The sequence below is a fragment of the Microchirus variegatus genome (genome assembly GCF_963457635.1).
Source record: "Microchirus variegatus genome assembly, chromosome: 16".
Lineage (NCBI taxonomy): Eukaryota > Metazoa > Chordata > Actinopteri > Pleuronectiformes > Soleidae > Microchirus > Microchirus variegatus.
This window is the reverse complement of record NC_139817.1, coordinates 11,958,517-11,981,921: the sequence shown is the minus strand read 5'-3', so window position 1 is coordinate 11,981,921 and position 23,405 is coordinate 11,958,517. Positions and strand designations below refer to the sequence as shown.

At 39.9% G+C, this 23,405-nt stretch overlaps 1 protein-coding gene across 2 annotated transcripts in view; it reads right to left on the bottom strand.

Annotated features, from left to right (window-relative positions):
* pdlim5b (PDZ and LIM domain 5b) overlaps positions 1-23,001 on the bottom strand; it is a 36,342-nt gene extending 13,341 nt beyond the window's left edge. For both annotated transcript variants that reach the window (XM_083902936.1, XM_083902937.1), the window contains exons 1-4: positions 22,900-23,001; positions 17,245-17,347; positions 7,417-7,568; positions 147-174 (exon numbers count right to left, since the gene is read on the bottom strand). In XM_083902936.1, coding sequence (XP_083759062.1) covers positions 147-174; positions 7,417-7,568; positions 17,245-17,340 — 276 coding nt within the window. In that variant the 5' untranslated portion in view covers positions 17,341-17,347; positions 22,900-23,001. The remainder of the gene's footprint in view (positions 1-146; positions 175-7,416; positions 7,569-17,244; positions 17,348-22,899) is intronic.
* Positions 23,002-23,405: the final 404 nt, after the last annotated feature.

Below are 23,405 nucleotides of genomic sequence, written 5' to 3'. Positions count from 1 at the left end.
CAGTGTACACGTCATGCCTGTGAGGTCACTTATGCATGCCACACCAATTTGTGTTGTGACAAACTCTCAGAAGGGCAGAATGAGCACGCTCACCCTACATTAACATATTTTAATTAAAGTGCAATTTTAAGTGAATATGTTCTTACCTTAGGCACTTCATCTTTAGGAGAGGGTCTGTGGAAACAAAGACGATTATGAAATCACTGCTCACGCAACACAATTAAAGCACTCATTTGCAATTTCTAAATAACATTTCTTTCTTTGTGATTTGTTTGTAGATGTACTTTATTTTCATTGTTTTGCCAAAGATTCAATATTGAAACTTGAATTTCCTTCCAAACAAATTCACATCACTGTGTGGCAGCAACATTATTCGTATTTAAAAACCAACTATTTTGAAAATCGAGTAATCGAATTTGAAGCTTTTTTCATGATTAAAACAAGATTTCTGATTGTTTTAGCTTCTTTAAATGTGAATATTTTCTCTATATCTTTGCTCCACATAACAAAGAAATCATTAAAAGTGAATCATGTGGGTCTGTGGACAAAACAAGACATTCGGAACCTCATCATTTCCACATTTAAAATTTCCTGACAAACGATAACTCGATTAATCGAGAAAAATAAATCGACAGATTACTCGAGTATAAAAATACTTGCTAGTTGCAGCTCTAGTAACTAAACATTCAGAGTTGTATGCACCAGAAAATGGATAATAATAATTATATAAAATGTGTTTATGTGCTAAGCCATGCATACAAAATGACCTGTAGGTCTGAAACCACTGTATTTCAGGTGTGACGTAGATTTGGTTTATTTTTTAGTAGCTTGCGCAGTTTTATCACCTGTGGGAGACCGTGTAAGGTGGCTTAAATTACTAAAAATGACCCTGTAGTAAAGCGGTAACACTCCATCAACAGTGTGTCCTATATTTGTCCTGACAGCAGACAGTGTGTGCCTCAAATCCTCATAAAATCCAGAATACAAAAACAAAGAAAAAAAAAGACAGTGAGTCAGCAAGGCTGGTTCCAGACCCCGAGCGAGAGTATGTCTGCTGGCGTCCTTCCTTTCTCTGCCATATTAGGAAAACAGTCAAACTCTCATGCGTTTCCTGACTGAGCTAAAGAGCAAAAACTGAGACTTGGACGCAGGCTCATTATGACAGAGCCCCACCCTGCAGCCAGATGTTGACAGCATCCATGCATGTATGTGTTTATAGTTTCCACTTAGAAGTTCATGTCAAAAATGTGCTTATTTTCCAAAGAACTCTGCGTGATTGGATTAGTTTATGGAGAAAGACAATGCTGTGTCAATCGTCAATAAAAAAAAAAAAAAGAACTAAAGTCAAGACAGCGCATTTCCTGCTCTGCAATGATGCAGTGAATATCTGCAATCAGTGACTCTGTGTGGAGTGGATTCAGCATCTATCTGATGACAGAATGCAGAAGCTGAGGTGGTCTCACAAACATCTGCACTGCTCACCACCTCTCTGTTGTCCTGCTATTATAGAGAGACAAACCCTGTGCAAGTGTGTGGTCTCACAGTGTTGGACACAGGACAGTTCTCATGTCTGTTGTCCTCCTGTCGGTGCATGAACTCGTCCTAATTTGTTCCCAGTGGCCTCTGCAACACACTCCCTGTGACTCACTGTGTGCAATATTCAAATGAACGTGACTGGAAATGTAAGAAAAACTAACTTTTGTTTGTTAGCCTTCAACAAAAGTGTCTTACAGTGTTGTATTTTTATGCATAAATATTTACAAAATGAATAAAAACTACACAAATACTGTAGGTCAGGAATAAAACAAAAAAAGCTGTGGATTTTTTTTCCCATTATATAATATTTTGTGGTTTCAGTGAAGTCTTTTGGTCTTTATCAGACTGCAGCTTGTGTTGTTTTGCGACCACAAAAACATCGCTACTGCTTAAGATCGAGTCATGATGGCTCTGCTCAGCCTCAAACACACTTCAGCCACCTCTTAATCTAATCAGGATGTCTTGTTTTATTAGATTACCTCGGCAGATATTAACAATGTTACCTTAGGGGGTCAAAGTAAGACTATTACAGTATATATAGCTAAATAAAAGCGAATAAATTAGGAAATTAATGTAAAATAACAGATTAGGTTCACATGCAAAAAAGGGAGTGTTTTCTGCAACGTACAGTACTTCTCTGTGCACTCACTGTCGCTCACACACACACACACACACAAACACACACACACAGGGCTCCAGAATGAGCAAATGAGGAGGTTAACCAGAGAAATATGCTTGAGGTCAAAGCAGATGAACATGTTTCCACCCTGCCCATGTCTCTTTGAGGGGCCAAGAGAAACAATCTGGCATATGGCATTTGAGTGAATGATGAAATACCGAAAAGACACCGCTTTCTCACCACAGATACACACACACACACACACACACACACACACCCCCACACACACACACACACACACACACAGTCAATTCTTTCAACATGGTTGGCGTATTGCTTAAATAAGTATCGCCTTTCATTTTTCGCCTTGCACTGTTCTCACTTCACTCTCAGGAGATGTGATAATCTAAATACGAGCATCTATCTCTGGCGTTACACTTCTCCTCCTGATTTTGTTTACTCTTATCGCGTCAAATGGATTCAGAAGTGGTAACGGGTGATGATATGATATGTAGCGCACGGTAGAAAACATCCATCATGCGTCCTATTCATGTCAAGTGCAGGTTACATTATTCCACAACATTGTCAAACACAATCTGCCCCCCACCCCTCCTTTATATTCAACTCGTGTCATGAACGTTACGACTCGGTGGGAAACCTCGCGAACACTGTTTTCTCAGATGAAGATGTAAGAAAAAAAAGCGTGAAAAAGAAGAAAAACACGGAGAAATAAAAACATAGGAAAGCAAAACATGAAATCCAACAGGGATTCTACCTCCCGAATGAAAAGGGTGTGGAAAATGACCTCTGCGTTTTCTGTTTTTCTGTGCAGCCAGCCTATCCGCTCAGTGGCAAAACTCACAGCTTGTGTCTGGCACACGGCCTCTCCCTCCTGCCCCCGTTCTTCCTCTTCACACCACTCGCTCGTATTAAAACCAAGAATAACAAATCTCTGAGGAGGGAAGTTGGATTTATTTACTGGATGGAGTCAGGTCTGTCAGGTTTGACAGAGACAAACCAAAATGTGACTGCTATTTAAAGCGGGTTATGCAACCATAACAACACAAGGATACTTCCCTATCAGGGCTAATGCGTGTCTATTTCTAGTATGAACTCTCGGACACTTTCCCATATCAGCAGCTACGTACCGACCTCACTGCTTGTCATGATATGAATAAGTGCGCCTGTCATGGCAAGTAAATTGCAGGTTTGAAAACGTGGATCGCAGGTCAAGACGAGGAACACATGGTTTTGCATTTAATTGCGTGCAAAAGCAAAACACATTTCGTGGAGTCAAGCTTGATAAATAGCGCAAGTGAAGAAATGAGCTCTGGTTTCTGGACACGGCGTCCATGGCTGAATCAGCTATGTTTTATAATCCAGGTCCAGCCAATCCAACTAATCCTCCATCCTTTCTTACTTAGCTTCCGACCACCACACCACATCTGGCTGAGGCAGCCACGAGTCAGTGGGGGCTCTGTGTTGCAACCGACTGTCCTCTATTTCACCTTGTTATGATCGTAACGTATGACTTGTTGGGTGTACATTTATAAAATGTGTACATTTAACCCACTGACCCCCAGCTGATTTGTATTTAGTTTCAATAACTGGCCTTTGAATGGGAACTTGGTAAAGGGCAGCCACTTCGAGTCCCCGCCAGGTCAAGGATTGGGGTACCCCTGAGTAATCCCCATTGCTCATTGCTAATTGGACACTTTAAATTGACCCCAGCCACATCCACTGTTCTCCTTGTTCTAGTCCCAAGCTCAGAAAAAAAAGTCCACTGTGTCGACCCCTAGAGAGGGAGAAGCCAAAAGAAGAAAACAAAACAAAACCTGGCCTTTGAATCATACAGTAGCATCAGCACTGACTGCATGATAAACAGATCATCAATATTAAATAAGAAATTAGTTTTATTAAATCAAATACAAATTTAAAGAAACAGAGGTCATGAACTTCAACTTCAAACTTTTCACCTAAAACCTCATGCGTTCTTGGATCTCTCGCTTTCCCTCTCTCTTGCACTTGCACACACAAAACACAACAATCGCACAAGTGGAAAATAAACAAAATCTGAGAACCTTTTGCAGCAGAAGCTTAAACAAAGTCTATTCCTCTTGATTTTGTATTATTTTTTTGGAGGGAAGGTTTGGAACCAGGTGCAGAAAGCCACACAACCTTTGTCGAGTGGTGTTTTTTTTTTCACTGCACCATGCTGCATATTTCAATGACAATAAACAAACACCAATTATCATACTTTCCTCAGGCTACTTCCCACAGCCGCCTGGTGACTGTTAGCTGCTCAGCGACAAGGTTTTCCACGATGGTCGGACAAAAACGTGCCAAAAAAGAATCCACTGATAACTGCTGACAATACAGATACTATTATGTATATATATCCTCTATATACTTAGCTATTCTACTCAACAAAAACAAATAAAAACCCACTGTATTAACTGACAATAGTGTGCAAGGCTCTTAAAAAATAAATAAAAGTGCACAAGGGTAAAACTGAAGCTATAAATCCTCTTCAAAATAAAAGCCAGGATCCGCAGCATAAACAGCCTGAATAGTAAATACTTCTTCTCTGGCAGTGATTCCCCCCTCAACAAGCAAACAGACAATGTTTTGACATCTTTTCCTGAGACCACAGTTTTGGAAAGGAAAACATGTTTGTTTTCTCCCCCCACATCCAAAAAGGAAAGAAAAATATAAACCCTCTTTGCCCATTGAGTAAGATATGTTATGATTAGTGGAACAACAGGATGAGGAGGAAGTCCATTACCTCTCTGACATGAAAACATGTTTTCTCTCTCCTAGCAACAAGGAAATAGCTTAAAGATATTGACATCGATAATCGGGGGTGTTTACTGTTCAGGCAGTAAAGGTTAAATCAATATGGACATTTCTAGCTATTGATCTCATTATTGAAAAACAGTTATTGAATTCACTCCATTTGCTGACGCACAGCTTAACTAGATGTGATCTTTTTGGGACTTTTTTTGTGTTTATACATTACATTATGCATTACATTTACTATGGTTTTCTAGTTTACAAAGTGTTGCCATTCACACCCATTCACTCACACTTTCTTACAGCGCATTTTCTATCACTCAACTCTCATACACATTCCCACGCTGCCGGCACAGCCGTCAGGAGCTACGTGGGGTGAAGCGTCTTGCCCAAGGACACATCGGCATGTAGACTAGCAGAGCCGGAAATCAAACCCACAACCTTCGAGTTGAAAGACGACTCGCTTTACCACTGAGCTACCGACGCCCATACTGCAGAGGAATAAATCTGGGTAAAGCTCATTGCACTGTAAATAAGTTAAATAAGCAGTGCTTGAAATAGGTCAGTTCTGTACCAGCACTTCTTAATTTGACTATTTTGAGTACCTGCACTTTTATTTGCGTACTGGCACTTCTCACAAGATGCCCATTCAATTCATTGCCATGGCCCAGAATCACAATTTCCAAGGCTGCACAACATGACGTTGTCGAAGTTGTCTAGTTGTGAACATCAATAACATCTTCTGGTCCTATATTTACTGAAAATAATAACTTAGTAAAAGCGACAGACAGACACATCTGATATGGATAGGGAGTTATTTTGTCTCCACTGGTTCACACACTGGTTAAAAGGGTAAAAAAAAATGGGGGCAAATTATGCTCTGAGTCAGATGCTATCATAATAATGAGTGATGTGTGACAGAGAGATGAAAGTTATACAGTTGTGTACATCTCTTCTTGTCATGTAACAGTTTTGAAGGGGAAAACCATAACAAGAATCATTGATCATTTTTAAGGAGACGTTGTTCAGCAGGTGATTTTAGTTGTGGCTTACATGCGAAAGACTGTGGACATCACTGTGCACCAATTACCCACGGAAGATTACATGCAGCTGTGATTACATGGCTATTTTAAAAAACTCAATTCCCACGATTAAAGTACAGGGGCCCCCTCTTTCTTTGATGTGGTGATGGACACGCAAGCCGGTCCTTGCATTTCTGTCAACATGTTTTATAGCCTGGAAAGAGTGCGTGCTTCCCCTTGTTTGTGAGTGACAGTAAAGCTGCTCTTCTTTAAACTTGGCTGCAGAAAATGCCCCTGTCTTTAGTCAAGTGCTTGGCTTAAACTCATGAGATGTCTCTTAAATAAAAGAAAGCAAACAGCCATTCCATGCAACCACTTCCAAGATGGGTAAACAAATATTGAACTGTCAGTATTGCGAACATTTGAGCTTTTTGTTAGTATTTTGTGTCCATTTAAATGAAACTTCACCCTTCTTCTGCAGCCTTTTACTCACAAAAACTCTCCCTTGGTGAACAAATACAATGAAACCTCTGTTGGTTCCCTGCTTTCTTTTTCTTTGAGGCATACATTAATGAAAAGGAGGTTGATGAAGCTTTCATTTAACTACATATTTTCTGTTTTTTCCTAATAGTAGGAGAGCAGAGTAGCATGTTGATGAACTCAGTGTGATCACATGCAAACCAAGGCTGAAGCCTGAGCTAATGATTTCTACAGATCCTGTGCTACACAGCCCAGGCAGGAGGAACATGTATAAATCATTAATTAAGGCCGTCACTGTAATAACACAGACCTCAGGTTCTTCATGTTTTTCTGTGTGTGCTGTGTAGCATTAATGTCATACAGTCCCTTTCAAATTAGGTAACACTTTAGGACACGTTTCAGATTCTTAACCATGACAAGTGAGATAATCTGCATTGAATTAAGTCTGTGTAATGTAACTATCTCAGTATAAACTCAATTAACATCATGCTTTTATCTCAAGCTAACGATAATCAGAACACAGATGACAAGATATAATGTATAAAGCAATGCTAACATATGATTAATGATGTCAATATTGCCTTTTTGTCATTTCCCAAAAAAACGCTGGAGAACCTCAGGGCTGCAGCAGAACACTACACTTTTCCAAATTAGTGCAAGACGAGGTCATCTGTTTTAAATGATGGAACAGGCAAATTGAAGACAGCCTAATTCAACCAAATATGGTCATCACGCTTCTCATCGCTAAAATGGTTTTGTTTGTCAGGTCACAACCTGGTGAAAATTAGCTCCAAATGCACTTTGTATGAGTTCCAGCATCAGGCTTAAAATACACACCAGGAACTGAAGTCAAATCAGCAAAATCAACAAAGGCGACATTTAATTGCTGAACTAGAAAGTTCACAATGATGGTGTTTTATAATGGGAAGGCGTGTGTGCATGTGTGTGTGTGTGTGGGGCTGTTACCTCTGTAGAGTGAGGCTGAGGCTGTCGGTGCAGGCTTTTATCTTGTTCTGGGCCTCGAGGTGATTCATGCTCTCAGTGGAAATACCATTAATGGAAAGAATGATGTCTCCGATACTCATCTTGGCTCGGATCGCCTTGCCGCCATCGCTCAGCTACAATTAAGCAAATGAGAGAGCAGGCGCATCATCACCACATACTTGAAGCGAACAGAAAACAGAAGAGCAGTATATACACAGTTGCACCAACTTTGTGTCTTGTTAGAGAAACTTGACAAAACCCCTTTCGTGTTCGATTTCGTCCTCAAAATAGCAAAGCAATGTGCTCTCCTTCCCGTTTCCTGTCTTATGTAACCTTTCTTCAGATTAGATAGGCATCTTATTTCCCTCATGGAACAGGATCTGACATCCATCAAAAAAAAAAACCTGTCCATAGAAAAACCAAAGCATTCCCACAATGGTGACTCTCACTAGAAAATGACAATTTACCACAAATCCAAACCACATGAAATATGAACACAGAGCATGTATTGGAATATTTCAATGACAAATATCTTGAGACATGAATCCAGGAACATGTAATTACCAAAATGAGATAAATAATGCTCATTCAATCTCAAGAACTTCAGCAGCTGGAGTCGTTTGTGCCTCTTTCTTTCTTTCTTTGCAGAAAAGCATTTGGGAAAAATGTAAATCTTTATTTCTGCCCTGAGATTTCCATGGACCACATGCATTGACTTTAAAGTCAAAGACTTGTAGCCACTCCAGGTTTTCCTGTGCTGCGCTGTGCTTCATCTGTTATATGTGGTGCTGAAAGGTGCTGGTGAACAGGTTGTGTGCTATGTGCTTCACAGGATGTCCTGACCCGAGGCCACAGAGTTTAGAAATTAATGTTTTTCCATCAGGCTCTCAGCATTCGTATATTTGAGAGTGTACAATTTCTTTATTCTGTATATATTATATTGTGAAGTTAATCTATTTAAACATGTGGAAAGAATTAAGAGGTTTTGTGTATTTTCCAAAGCAACTTGAAGAGGAGAAAAATCTTAAAAACATAGTAACATTGACTCTGTTCTGTCAACCAGTGAGGAAGTACAAACCAGGGTTCACATCCATCAGGTCTTTTATGGATTTCAACCATGCTGAGACATGATTTTAACAGACAGGAAGCAACGCAATAAAACCATGACGACAGCGTGACTCGGCAGCGTGACTCGACGGTGCGTGATGGAGCAGCGATTACACAAGGCTGTGCACACCTTATCAAATCTGAGCGCACACTTACGCACTGAAACCTGTTATTACCAGAGGAGAGTAACAAGTAGACACTTGTCTCTCTACTGCGGTTAAGGTTAGGGTTACTACTCTGGTACTGTCAAACTTTCTGTGTATCATACAGTATCAATTTTCTTTTTTTTTTTTGTCAATCACCTGAGATCTTACACTGCTCGTGATTGGCTGTCTCAAGAAAGATGAGGGCTTGTGGGGAACTCCTAAGGTGCATCGAATAAAAATGAGGGCAGAAAGTTGGTCCATGTTCAACAGCTAGAAGATGAGCAGGCAACAGCTACAACTACATTTTACTGTCTAATGTGTAAAATGGATCCAATAAAATTGGTATCAAAAAACATTGCTTTTTAAGATTCGGTATTAAAGGTGCATTATGTAATAAATCTAAAGCAACTGGCCATAAAATCCTCCTAATATGTCACAGAGACTCAGGAATAATGTTCATATAACATACTGAATTCACCAACAACAACAGTACAGCCAAAATATTCGCATTAAAAAAAAAAAAAATTGCGGACCGCAAATCATGTTTTAGTATGAGGCGCCACCCACCGCCGTCTACCAATCATTGCAGTCAGGCGAGTCTCGGGTTGCCAGTTAGGTCTGAGCTACAATGGCGAAGAAAACGAAACTCCTCAGTAACCGTTTTTTGGCCACATTCTTACATATGGCGCCTTTAAGATATTAACATAATCTTTTGAATCAATACCCAGCCATGCGTGTAGGTGATATACTTAGCGCACATATACATTAAAGTCTAAGGTGAGGTCTTTTTTTATTTAGTATTTATTTCAGATTCAATCTCTATTGAGCAGTAAAGTAGAAAATCCCTTACATGTCTATATGACCCAGCCCCGATTAGACAGATATTATTATAAGATACTCCATCATCCATTTCCGAAAGAATGTTTCCAGGTTAGTTAATGGTGAGAGTTTTAAATGAGCCCGGACATAAACAATATACCATTGTGTCAACCCTCACACAGACAAACTAGGGAAGAGAGTGGGAGGGAGAGGGAGAGAAAGAATGAGGAAGTGGCAAAGCGGGGGTAGAAGTGACCCACTCATTTCGCTGGAGTTCCTTGCATCATTATCAAGTAAGATCTGGCCTAATGTGTCGCCGTCTGCGGCTGATGTATGCATACCAACATCTAGGAAGCCTATGGTGCAGCTGGGTGCCAAGTGTGACTCACAAAAGGCCACGACGCTCACTACACACAGGCATGTATACAAAACTTCAACTGACTCATTTGCTCTCACACAACGTCTCACAGAGACACCTGTCAAATTTCACGTCTGAGTCTGTCCTGACTCATTTCATTTCAGTTAAAATCACTCACTGCACCAATAAAGAGAGTGAGGGATCACCACAGTTCACTGTGCAGCTCCCCGGAGGTCAACAGCAGAGTAAAGCAGGTGAAGGACTGTTGAATGAACATGTCCCTGGGACATGTCTCCCCCCCTCACTGTGTGTGTGTGAGAGAGTCTTAGAGAGACAGAGGGAGAATGACAAGCTCTGTCCTTGTAGGGATGTGAGAGCAGAGGGCGCTGCATAACTCCACAATCCGCGCTCATTCCTCAAACATGTCCTATTTCTAGAGGTGAAGAGAGAAATGGACTCTTGAAACATTCTCAGACAGATGTTTTTCTTTCAGCTTAATGCTTGATGCTTTAATCTGCAGCAGACACAGAGAGAGAGCACTTGAGAAAATACCATTTCCTTTCACTAAAAATGTCATGGATATACTGTACATGACAAATAGATGTTACAGTAAGAATCCCCGGAATTTGCAAGTCTATAAATATAAATCAGAGCGAGCTGAGGCTCTCAGGACAGTGAGCAGATAAGTAATGAGCTAGAACTTTGGCTGTGCTGCGCCGGCTCTCTCAAGAGAGCAGGATGTTTTTGCAATAAGCTTTTACTACACACTGTCAAAAACATTGTATTATGCAAGGCGTGCACTCAATCAAAGTTTGTACATTTTAACTTTTTAAACGGAGGGGCTCACGAAAAGATAAAAGACAACGACTTAATCTAAAGAGTGTAAAGCCTGCTGGAGTCTTTTGTGTTCCTTTGGCAGAGGAGAAAGACCTTCTCTTTCTTTTTCTTTTTTTAATCAGGAAAGCTTCTTTCCAACTGCTTTTACATGAATGGGATTCCAGCCACATAATGGTGTTGCTGCTGTGCTCCTCTCCACACTGTCGATTTTTACTGCTGCACAGTTACCGGTTGTTCCACCACACATCCAAGTTCCTCTACTCCGGCTCCAACAACTGTACGGTGCCTTGAATTTAACATATTGCACAATACTTGTGGTGGATTCTACTGAGGGCTTGTCGGAAATCCAGTAGAACACTGTTCATTATGATTACTATTAGCTTTAAAAAAAACAACCTTAATTTAAATTGTCATTGTGGAGGAAGTCGTGAGCCAGAGGAGGTTTGACAGGTTTCTGGATGAAGACTGGGAAAAGAGAAAGAATAAGCCATTTGCCATAAATATAGACCATTCGCCTTTTGGCCATGTTTCATAAAATATGAAATACCAGAAGAAGAAGATGTATGTTTTTTAAGTAGGTATGTCATGTGATCCCAGAAAGAGATGGTATGTAAAGCTATAACTCAATAAAACCATAATGTTAAATAAATTTCACAAATCTAATTAAACTCAAGAGGTTCAGAAAGCAGCTTTGTGGAGTAGACAAACTGGTTAAGATAACACATAAGAGCACATTTGAATACTAAACATCTTCCCTGCTGTGAAGTTTGTAATTTCCTGTCTCCTGTGAAATTATGGACTAAGGAAGAGCACTGTGGTCATTTCACATTTCAGAAGTCATGTTACAGGAAGTATCTTGCGGTGGAGGCTGAAGGCCTGTGTGTCACGTCTGTAGAGGAGATGATGGTGAACGACCTTATATGGAAAAGACTCGAGTCTCACATTATATCCCGACTCACTTGCACTTTCTAATTAAAAGACGTCGCCGTTGACTGAGCGATTCACAGAGGCTGTACACCTGCGCCACTGCAGCAGTTAAGAGGAGCAGAGTAGCACCCGTTAATGAAGGAGACAACAGTTGAGAGGGAACAAATATGGCAAGTGCTCTTTTGCACCAAACCAAACATCCCAATTAAGCACACTTGAACAGAGGCACACCGGCCGGTTGTCATGGTTTGACCCCTGTCTTTAACTGAAAAAAAAAAAAAAAAAAAAAAAAACGAGATGCCAGGCAAACCTGCATTTGAGCTCTTTGACAAAATCGCCATGACAACACAAACAAAACGGCACAAAAGCAGTAGCAAAAGCCCTCACTGAATAGTGAATGTGCTTCAGTCAGGTCAGAAACAAACCCCGACTGAATAGCAATGTGTAGGAAGATGATATTAGAAAGTTTTTATTCCACTCTGCATGTTTTCCCTCTGGGTTTTAAGGGTTTACACCAATCATAATGGCAAGATAATTATTACATTTCAACTACTGGCCATAGAAGTGCCCTTTAGTGTCGTAATAACCACACAGGGTGAATTCAGTATGAGCAGAATTGAAAACACCACAGGTACCGCAACATTACTCTTAACAGGCACTTGAATGCTAATAGTTACTGGGCATGGGAGGCTGTAATTTTCACTTTAAGTGAGTATATTAAACGGTCTGGAGTTGAGAGGTGTGCAAAGGATCATGTGAAGTCTGTAATCGAGCTCGACTATCATCCGTTATCACTGTCACCGGGCAGTAAATGTGGGTTTCAGTTCCAGCTGCACTCATAATGCGAAGTCTGCAGGGCTTCTTTGTGTCCTTGAATGTGTACCATATGGGCTTCTGCTATTCTGAGGAGCACGCTGTAGACTCCAACAGAGACAAAGTGGATTCCATCAAAAAGGAAAACCGAGTGAGTGATCTAAATCAAAATCAAGTGATAGCTTCTTTACAAGTCTGCCACATTGCGTCAGGGGGGCGATTGAAAGCAGATGGTGTCGAGACTGACACCAGAGAAATCATTCTAGGATCAAACACATACTGCAGATTTCATTTTTTATACTAAACCCATATGTAACCTGAGCACTTCTTCAGCACCCAGAAATGAGCATCTATGTTAAAATGTTTTGAGATTTAATGTGGGAGAGAGAATTGGAAAGACAAACAACTGAGAGAAACTATTTTGGCAGCTGAGGCACAAGTTATGTGACTCCCTTATTTGAAATGCCAAGGGAGTTTGTCTAACCTTCGATTTATTATTATTATTATTATTATTATTAGCATTATAATTTTTTATCTGATATAAAATAAACATTAACATTGAATATCAGACAACGCAAAACACATCAATCTTTGTTATTGAGGAACCTTACAATAAGCAAACACTGTGTGATACGCTGTCAGAAACACAACCCATGTTATATAAGATGCTGATATTTACACTTCTCCATTTTGAATAAAAAACTATCTTAAATAGCTTAATATCAAATTACAAATGTTGTTCGACACATGGTTATCGAATAATGAGGTATGGCTTCACCATATGAAAAAAATAATAAAGGTGGTTGCATGAAAAGAAAACATCTGGTGGTACGGAGCGCAGTGCAAAGTAAACACGGAGCTAAATTTAGCAACTGTTATGTTTTCACAAAGTATCACATGCCACTGAGACAGCAAACAAAAGGAGACAAAGAGACAAGAAGGGGAAGTGACTGATCAGTGGAAAGAAAAAAGAGAGGAAAGGTTTCACTGTGCTGACCTCATCACGACCCACTGTAACCAGACATTGATAGACACCAGTATCACTTTTTATAGCTTTCATCCAAAATGCTAGAACGGCACTCCAGTGGCAAATCGGTTGAATTTGTTAGTAGGAGTTTTTCCATGTGGAAGCCTGTCAACAAGGATGGAACAGAAAACCACATATAACAAGCTCTCTGCTCCTCAGGAGATCCACACCGCACTGGGTGGTCTCCCTCTTTCAACAATCAGCTGCGATTTAAAGGTTTAATCTCAGAATTAGTCAAACAAACACATGTTTTAACCGTTGACACAAAAGAAATAACAGTATGGGATTATCTCTCTAATAGATTCACGATTATTTCACAGCTGGGGTTTCCTCTGTTTTTCTATGTCTATGTGTTGTTATGACGACCTTTGTGCTGTTGTTTTTTTGGCGAATATTGCCGTCGATACTGTAACGCACAACTGAAATCACACAATGCACAATACACTGCCAAGTCATACATTTATTTAGCGTTATTACAACAGTGGTCGTCTTGTAATGAGCCTTAAATTACGCACATATAATCTCTGGATCCGTTACATGTGGAAAGCACATGTTAAGTCATTACATTATTATTCCACAGCTATTACATCCACGCAGGCAAAAAATAAATACAAGCTTTAATGTGATAGACACAGATGCTCAATCTTTACTGTAAACGTCTATTTAGCATTGTTGGCATCTAATGAAGCTGAAAAAAGGCCTGTGGTCGCCCAAATTTTCGAGTCATTCATCTAATGATTGAGCTAAAGTAATGGTTAAACTGCTGGCAGATGTTTCCATGTACAGTATGTACCTTTCCGCTGACTAACTTTTCCCTTTGTATATGCAGTTAATGTAAAGTGGGATTGCCACTTTTAATTGATTCAACAATTTGTTAATAACTAACTATTAAATAAAAGCTAGAAACATAGAAATAAAAGTATTTTTTGTGGTTTCAGCTTCTGGTTTCATTGCTCTCTCTGTGACATTTGAGGAGTTAAGCTGATGTTTGGTTAACACTTTAACACCTTTTTTGCTTTTATTAACCATTTAAAGGGCCAGAAAATGTCCTATGAGTAAGTGCTATTGGACATTTTTCCAGAATATCTTTCAATATCTGGCAGTTATTTACGATTTACTGCATGTTAAAACAGTGCTCTAACAGTAGTTGTACATGAACACCAGATTGTGGGTGTTAAATTTGAACACTATAAAACAACAACATAAAATAAAATATGATTCAGTTTTTGTCTCAATGTCCAAAAAAACAACTAAACTATGTTTAGGCGTTTTTCCAACACTTCTCTCTCTGGTGACAAAAACACTGTTTTGCCAGCTTCCTGCAACAGCTGGATTGAAATGACCGTAACAACCACGTGTTACGCCTGCGATACGCTCGCTGTTAAAAGGTTTTTACATGATTCGCAACTCTCTGACACTTTATGGACCAAAAAAAGGTAATGATACATATATATAACATATGTTATATTTAGAAAAATGCACGTTAACAACAACAACAACAACAACAACATTGTGCATTACATATGTTGGCTGTGTCTATGTGACAACAACATCCTGTTATAAAAAGATAGAAAGAAGACCAATCCATGTCCTCAGGACAGTGAAAAGAACTCTAAGCCGTTCACTGGTCATGGTCAAAGATGAAACTATATCACACAACTAATTTTGAGAGTCATGTTTCCTGAGAGTACGTGCCCCAGACCACCGATGACTCAACAACACACATGATTGCTGCTGGTCACAGGAGGCACTCAAATCTGCTATGGTCCAGAGAGGTAACCGCAAGCCACAAAAAAGCGGAACTTCCATATTACATGCACTTGTATTTTTAATAGAAGCGGTGTTTCTGTCAGGTTTTTCTCCACTTTCTCATTATTATGTTTTAAATTCTCTTTGACTTTACACTATCAGAAAATAACAGGTCAGGTAAACACGCGGTTTTACACATGGGCATGCACTTATTAAAGCAGGTGCCTCAAACTCAAAATGACCTGGGGGGGCCAGTGGACTTCTGGTCAGGGGGGGACAGGTCAAGTGAAAAAAAAGTCCTACAATTCAGGGGAAATGAACGATTTAGTTATTAGAAATGAAGATTATATCTTGATAATCCACACACCACACCATAAAGCACACCATTTCAAAGTAAAAGTGTTTGTTTTGATGTATAGCTCACAAAAAAAACATATTTATGATGCAAAATTAATCTGTAAATAACAAAAACAGAAATTAGCATTTAGACAATTGTAATTAAAACATGTGACAAACTTATGTATAATTAAATGTTGAATTTAATCATTTCAAAATAAGTGTAGAGCCGCAGGACATCGACTGGAGTCCGCAAATGGTGTAATACAAGGGTCTCAAGTTTGAGACCCTTGTATTAAAGCAAATTTCACAGGATGATAAATATTCAATTGATTAGTATTCAAAAGAGCAGCAGAGGCAAGTGGGGCTTAGTTGTTTTTAAAAAAATACATTTTATATTTGAGGCAACTCCAACATCTTATCAGGTGAAGAGTGTGGCTGTCCTTAACTAGCGTATTGTTCTTTAGATATGAAGACGAGATGGCTACATGCCACTACCATTATTATCATAGTGGCGCGGCATAAAAATAGGCTGAACAGCTATGCTGGCCTTTTCGTACCCTTTTGTGTAATCACGTCCTAACACATACCATTTCCACTTGAGAAAAGTCACTTCTCCTCCTGGGCCATAACTTTCCTGTTGTAACTGATCCTGCCAACAAATAAACACTGAGGCACTTACCTTGGTCATGACATTGAGATTACAATTACATAACAGGAAACAGTTGGGAGTGAAAACACACACACACACACTGCTCAATACAAGGGTTAATATTTCCAAAGCATAGACCACACTGCTAAAGGAGGACAAGCTGCCTACTTTTAAACCTGTTTGACAAGAAGTATGTTAGTATAATTTGAGACATTTCAGAGACCCTTTTGGGTTTAAATAGACCGTCTCACAACAAAGCAGCATTCAACTTAGCTGCACTTCCTGAGTTGGATTTATGCCACGATCTGTGTTTTTACGCCAGATAACCCTTGCACCGTGGACATAAAAACTGTTACTATGTATAGGCTGGATTTTTGACATACAGTGCAGTACTGTAGGCATGTTTTTCTTTCAAAAAGCGGTCTTTACAGCAGCCCTTTCCCCCCCACCCAGCCCATGCAGGGCTCGACACATCAACCCACTTGGAATTTATGTAACCCAAAGTCCCAGATAGTTATTACAGAACCTCTGTGGCTTTCTAGAGTTTCAGCATAATGAGCTGTTTAAGGACAGGTTCAGTTGCTCCCACTGCAGACACGGTACACATTGTCTCCTGTGTGTCTCACGTCAGCACTAATGCCCGGGACTCTTAGCGCTATCCCTCATGCGAATGAGTGAAAATGACAGCAGCTGCTAACAGCTACCATCGTTAATCCTCCAAATTTATCCTGAAAGGTCATCGGAAAAGTCGCGTTTTTAGTTTTTGTATTTTTAATTGATGGATGTTGTGGTTATGCCTCAGTGATGTAACATTACTGTAACATCACCTGACAGGTGATAGGTCAAGACCATGAATAAGAAGGTGTCTAAATCCAGCAATGAGTGTCACACAGGAGACGAGTGGTGCATGTACTTCACTGACGAGGCAAACGGCATAGTGAGCGTGAATAGCATTCCTCAGAGGTGACATGAAGTGAAGGGCACAAAAGTGGTGTGTGTTCTGCATGTGTGTGTGTGTGTGTGTGTGTGTTCCACTCACCCGTGAGATGGTGAGGGGCAGACAGAAGTCCTTCCCCCCTTGCAGTCTGAAGCCCCAGGGGGCAGGGCCAACCAGGGTGACACTGTAGCTGCTCATGATTCACCTGGAGACAAGACAACACACATATTTTATGCTCAACTGTGCATGAATCAATAATATCGGGGGGACATAATCCATTAAGACAGAGATTACACAGAGACAGAACAAACACAAAAGCAGGAAGGTAAGGGGAGATACTAACAGGAATACAAAGAATCCAAGTAAACAATGCATCAGCTTGTGGACAGCAAATATTTTTAAGGTTGATCTTTTTTTTACTTGTACACTGCACTCTTAGAAATAAGGGTTCCAAAAGGGTTCTTCTACAAGGGCTAAGGTTCTACCTGGAACCTTTGCTTCTGGGTTCTTGGTAAAACTAATGGTTCCAGTAAGATTAACCACATTAACAATGTATAGAGTGTATGTCTGATTCATTTCATGTTATATTAATTGAAAAAGGTGATTTTCCTTCAAAAATAAGGACATTTCTAAGTGAACCCAAACTTTTGAACGGTAGGGTATGTGCCTCCTCTCTCTAATGTTAATTTCTGTAAACCACATTAAACGACTACTATGAATGATCATCATCATCTGCTAGATACATTTGCCTTGCCAGTGTAAATTGCAAATTCTTTTTAAGTCAAACGTGTTATTTTTCCATCTCAGTGAACGATTATCATCAACTTTACTCTGAAACACTATATGTCCTCCTCCTCGTCCTCCCCCCACATACTGAATGTTAAGCAGATATGCTTATACTTACTTAAATGTTATCATACTGAAGCTACGTCAATTAAAGTGCAACTGTCCCGCAAAACCATTCACATGCTACTGGGCCTCCGTGTATACATTAAATCATCTTTACTGCTCAACAGGCGCATTGGACAAGCAAACAAAGATATCAGACATAATTTATAATGAGGTGAGACTCGTGGGATCTTACACACACACACAACAGGATGTCAAAGAACTGGAATGGAATACTTCAACATACTTTTCAAAATAAAGGAAATGTTAAATCAAAGCTTCTACCAAATGTAACAAGGCATTTATACGAGATGTAAAGATTGCTAATGCTTTATTTCCCTCATCTATAAACCTAAATAATCCCAGATTAGAGATGCTGGATGTGCACTTCACGTAAATCATCCCAATGACCTTTCCCTGAACTCACTGCTGAGAAATAATATAGTCCAACAAAAGTTACCCAGTTTTCTTGTAGGAACATGAGAATATGACGCAACTGAATGCCTGTCCACGGTTTATAATTAGTCGCTTGGACTTGAACAAACCAGAGCAGAGTGAAAGTGTTAGGCTTTGGAAGGCAGACATCGTATCTCCATTTTTTTCCCCCAAAAAGACTGGGCAAATGTTTGGTTTTCATTTTCACACGGAGTTGTGATGTGGTGAGCCGGCCTGGGCCAGAATCATCAATCATCCCAGAGGTTTAGAAATGTTTAGAAAATGATGATTGAGAGATTGAAGCCTTGATATAAAATGGGGGTTTGCGCTTTCACATTTTTCTACAACCCCTTTGTTAAATCCAAATGCACAACAAATTGGGTCTTTCTTCAGATGACTGTGGTACATAACACCGTACATGTCTGGAGACAGATTCACTTCACTGCCAGAGCTGGCTTTTATTGTGGGACAGGTTTGCACTGCCTCGACAATTAGCAATGGCTAATTGCAATAATGCGTCATTACTTGTACTTCCTTTATGGGTGGTTTACAAATAACATTCCATTATTACACAAAGGTGCGTGTAAATTAAACTGACAGTTTCAAAGGTGGGACACTGAAAACGCTGTTTGGAGCCGTAAAAAAATATTCCACGCACTGTTGAGCTGCACTGATTTAAGTCCCCGCCTGTCATGCATTCCGCTTTTTCCTGAAAATCTGAAGCCGCGTGCAATTTATTGGAAGCGACAATGAGGTTAAGCGCAATCACATGTTGCGCTTTAAAGAATGGCGAATCTTTATTACGTTGATGACAAAGGAAACGAGTATACCACATTTTGCAGGACACATTACTCATTTGTGTGACAGATTCTGGTGTGGATTTAGAAAACATTTTAGTCCCTGTGTGTGTGTCTGTTGTCTCTATGCACAGATTCGGAAAAAGGAAAAAAAGCAAGTGGAAATATATATCACGCAGCATATATCACCTTTGCCCTTTCTAAAGACAGGATGTGGATATGAAAACATGACATCAAAGGCTAACCCATGAGAATTACATGTCTTCGACAGCACATTGCAATTACAGGGACACATGGTTAGGACATGTATGACATGACAATAATAATTATTTTTACATTTGCTGGTAAAAGCAGAGAAAACAAGCATCTTTAGTACTATGTGTATTTCAGGACTAATAATGCCTTTTTGTTTTTATTGTATGGCTGTTACTTTGATCCATGTTTTATGTCTTTTAACTCATTTAAGATGTCTTTTATTTTGTCCTGTCATGTATTTTTCTGTGCAGCAGCACTTTGGTTGCTTAAAAAAAGGCCCTACAAAAAAAGTTGGAATGGATTGTTGTAATCCCAAAAGCATGTCATTATGAGATTGTAAGTCACGTTGCACATCACCAAAAAAGGCCTCGGGGAACACAGCACCACCTGTTGTGCTGGTCACTTATGATGAGACACAAATCAAAGCAGATGGGTCGGCCTGCACTCTGAATCATCATCACGCCTGCAGGAGAACAGGCTCTTTAAAGTGGAGAAGCCATAAAAGTGCGTGAGGAGGTGGGCGAGAAGAAACCAAATCACATGTGAAAGTTGCAGGGAGGAGCTTAACACCTGGAAAGTGAAGGGCTTACAAAGCTCCTCTGTTTGTGCTTTGGATGCACTTTCACAATCAAGCTATAATGCATCCAAACACACACACACATCCAGAACATGTAAGTCTATAATAAGACAGTAAACAAGACAGCTGTCCCTTCTTCAAGGTGACCCAGAGTTGACCTGAGCGCCACGGCCACTTATTTGTTCGGAAGATTACAAAGCAATATTTACTTAGAACTGTCACAGAGAAATTCAATCTATATGCAATAGGGCCAAACTAAACATTGTCAAATCAAAATTGCATTTTTGAAACAATGCAATCAGCCAGACCGAATAAGTTCAGAAAAAATCATTATTTCAGTGATAGAGATTGTTCATGGCAAGGCCCTATTATGTTCTTGGAATGATTATATTACTTAATGAATACAGTCGCAGCTATTTTACTATGCCAAATTAAATATTTTTATGTTCTCAACTTTGCATTAGAGTGGTCAATAATGTGGATAATGCTTAATCAAGTGTGAATTACAGTAAACATTTAACAGGAGCTTGACTACTTATGTCGTAAATCAGTGTTTCTCAGTCCTGGTCCATGAGATCCACTGCCAGTTCTTCAACACGCTCTGCAAAAGCCTGGTAACGAGACCATTCATTTGCATCAGGATTGAGAAACCATGTCCTAAATCAAACTGGAACCACAATGTCTGCAAAATCACAATCCAAATCACTAAGCCCTACAATGCACTTCAGGAGGCATACCACTTTTTTGTGTCTGATACCGATATCACAAACTCAATATCAGGCTGTTAACAACACATTTGTGCTGAGTCATTTAAAAAACATAATTCTCCAGCTGAGTAACAAATGTTCTTCTCCCATCAAGAAGAAATAAAAAGCCCACAACATGACCCAGCTAAAAGGTTGTTGCAGATTTTTATTATGGATTTCACCTTTTGATCTGTCCGATATCCAATCCAGTGATTTTGACCCAATATCAGACCGGTAACGATACTGAGTACCATATCAGCTCATCCTTGTACTTCAGGCCATGCTAGCAGCATTATTCATATAAACACACCCCTGTATAAAAACAGTGTTCAGACTGTGTTCACAATAAAAGACTTTATGGTTTTACTGCAGCCCGACACAGCTGAACTCATCAACCAACTTTTCCAAGCAGTCATGAAAGCTGTTTACGCCCTGACCACAAAATAAGGAACTAAGCCACAACTTTAACACTGCTGCAAGTTTTGTTTACCACTTTGAACTATGCAACATACTGGCAGACACTGAGTGACATGACACACTGGACATAAATACTGTCCATGTTGTGCTTTGATCCAATAGTCACGGTTTGAGGCCGTTGCTGCTATTTGTTTAAAAACCACCCCTGAGGAATAGACAGCATTGAATTGCTCTATTGCAACTCCGTTGGTCGTTAGTATGTATCACCAAGCATTACTTTTTTATTATAATACAGCGAGGACAAACATGAACGCTCATCTCATGTCACTGCTTGCTGCGCAGTCCCCAGTGATATCATGCATAGACACGAGCAGACACACCTTCTCAGTGTTCCCACACAAAAGAAAACAGTTGGACTCTACACAAAAATTTTATCAGCAACCTCTTTATCCAGGCTATTAAGAGCACAAATCTGGGTATTTTTCCACGAGGGCCTTATCTTTCAGGTTCCTGTCATAATGGCGCTTGATTGTGCTCAATATTTCAGCACTTTCACACCAAAAGTGAGATTAAAACACAATTCCTTTCAGCACGAGGCAAATGAGAAATGCTTCTACTGGCTCAGGCTTGCATATGTTCTTGTATTCATCTTTTATCAACTTGTTTAGTTGGGCGGCTGTCCACATAGTCTGATACTGCATTTAAACTTTATTTATCGGGGCATTTGGGGTTAGAATATGGGGTAAATTATTGGTCGCAGTTTCAATATGAAGCTTTACATGTTGTAAGCAAAGGTTTTTTTTTTTATATAGTTGATCAATCCCACCCAGGTCAGCAGAGTTTAAAGTCCCTGATTGTACGTCATGCTCATTTCACAATGCTCCAGGAGACAACAGTGACATCATCATCTCTAACAGGACATGTTGACTCACCTAGTGACAAAGGTTTTCACACTACACTACATAACTGTGCATTACAGAGAAGGTCGGTGCGTACCACAGTGAATACACATGACTTGAAATTACTAAAATAAATCCTTCATTTCATATAAATGAGTGAAACTACACCTACAAACTGTATCAGGGGGGACAACTTGTCCCAGCCTGACATTATCACATAGCACTTGCTCACATATTTGTTCCACACCAGTAACACACATACAAAACAAAACAAAACCTCATTATCTGTGTGGAATGTGTGTGTTACTGTAAAATGAGTTGAGAAACAAAGGCAACTCCTGTCTGTGATACTAACAACATTGTTATGAATCAAAGCAATAATTACTCGTTTGTAATAAAATATATATTTTTTTTTTTTTGCACCACCCTGCATTACTAATTTCCTCTCACGGAAAGTGAACATTAATGTGTCTTTGCATTGCCTCAGTGGGTGTGACATTAAACACATGTCTGACATAATTACACCATTTTCTCTCTCACTGTAACTGACTTCTTCACTTCAGTTTATAAGCTAAATGGTATGTGTAGACTGATGCTAGCTCATGTAGCACTCCACCAAGGATTATAATAATCATTCTATAAATTGTAATTTCGTAACAGGACCGCAACATAAAGCAGTGAAACAACACTAACTTTCCCTGAGGAGTGGACTACGTGGGTCAGGTGTAGTGCTCAGTGCTCACCTTGCTAGCGAAGCCGGGTCTGGTGTTCGTTCACACGGGGGCAGGAGGAGAAGAAGCAGCGTGACTCTCTGGTCCGTCCCTTGTCAGTTTTCGAAGTAAAGTGAAGTGAGCGGAACTGAAACTTCCGCATATAAGACAGCCCCGTTTGTGTGTGTGTGTGTGTATGTGTATGTGTATGTGTATGTGTGTGTGTGCGTGTGGGAGGGGAGGTTTCAGCCGCAGTGTGTGTGTGCGTGTGTGCGTGTGTCAGGGTTTAGACCGGAGGAAGGCGGCACCACTGCAGGCATGGGCTTGTCGTCAAACACACGACAGTACAGGTGAGTCCCACAGCACTTATTAACGCTACTGTACTTTCCAAAGTGTAACTGAGCTGCTGCTCCACATAAGACACAATTATAACACACAGACTTGATATATACACAAGTGAAAATGATAACCTGTTTCATGTTATATATCTAGCTAACAGAAGCTAACAAACACAGAGTTCCATTAATGTTGCATTGATG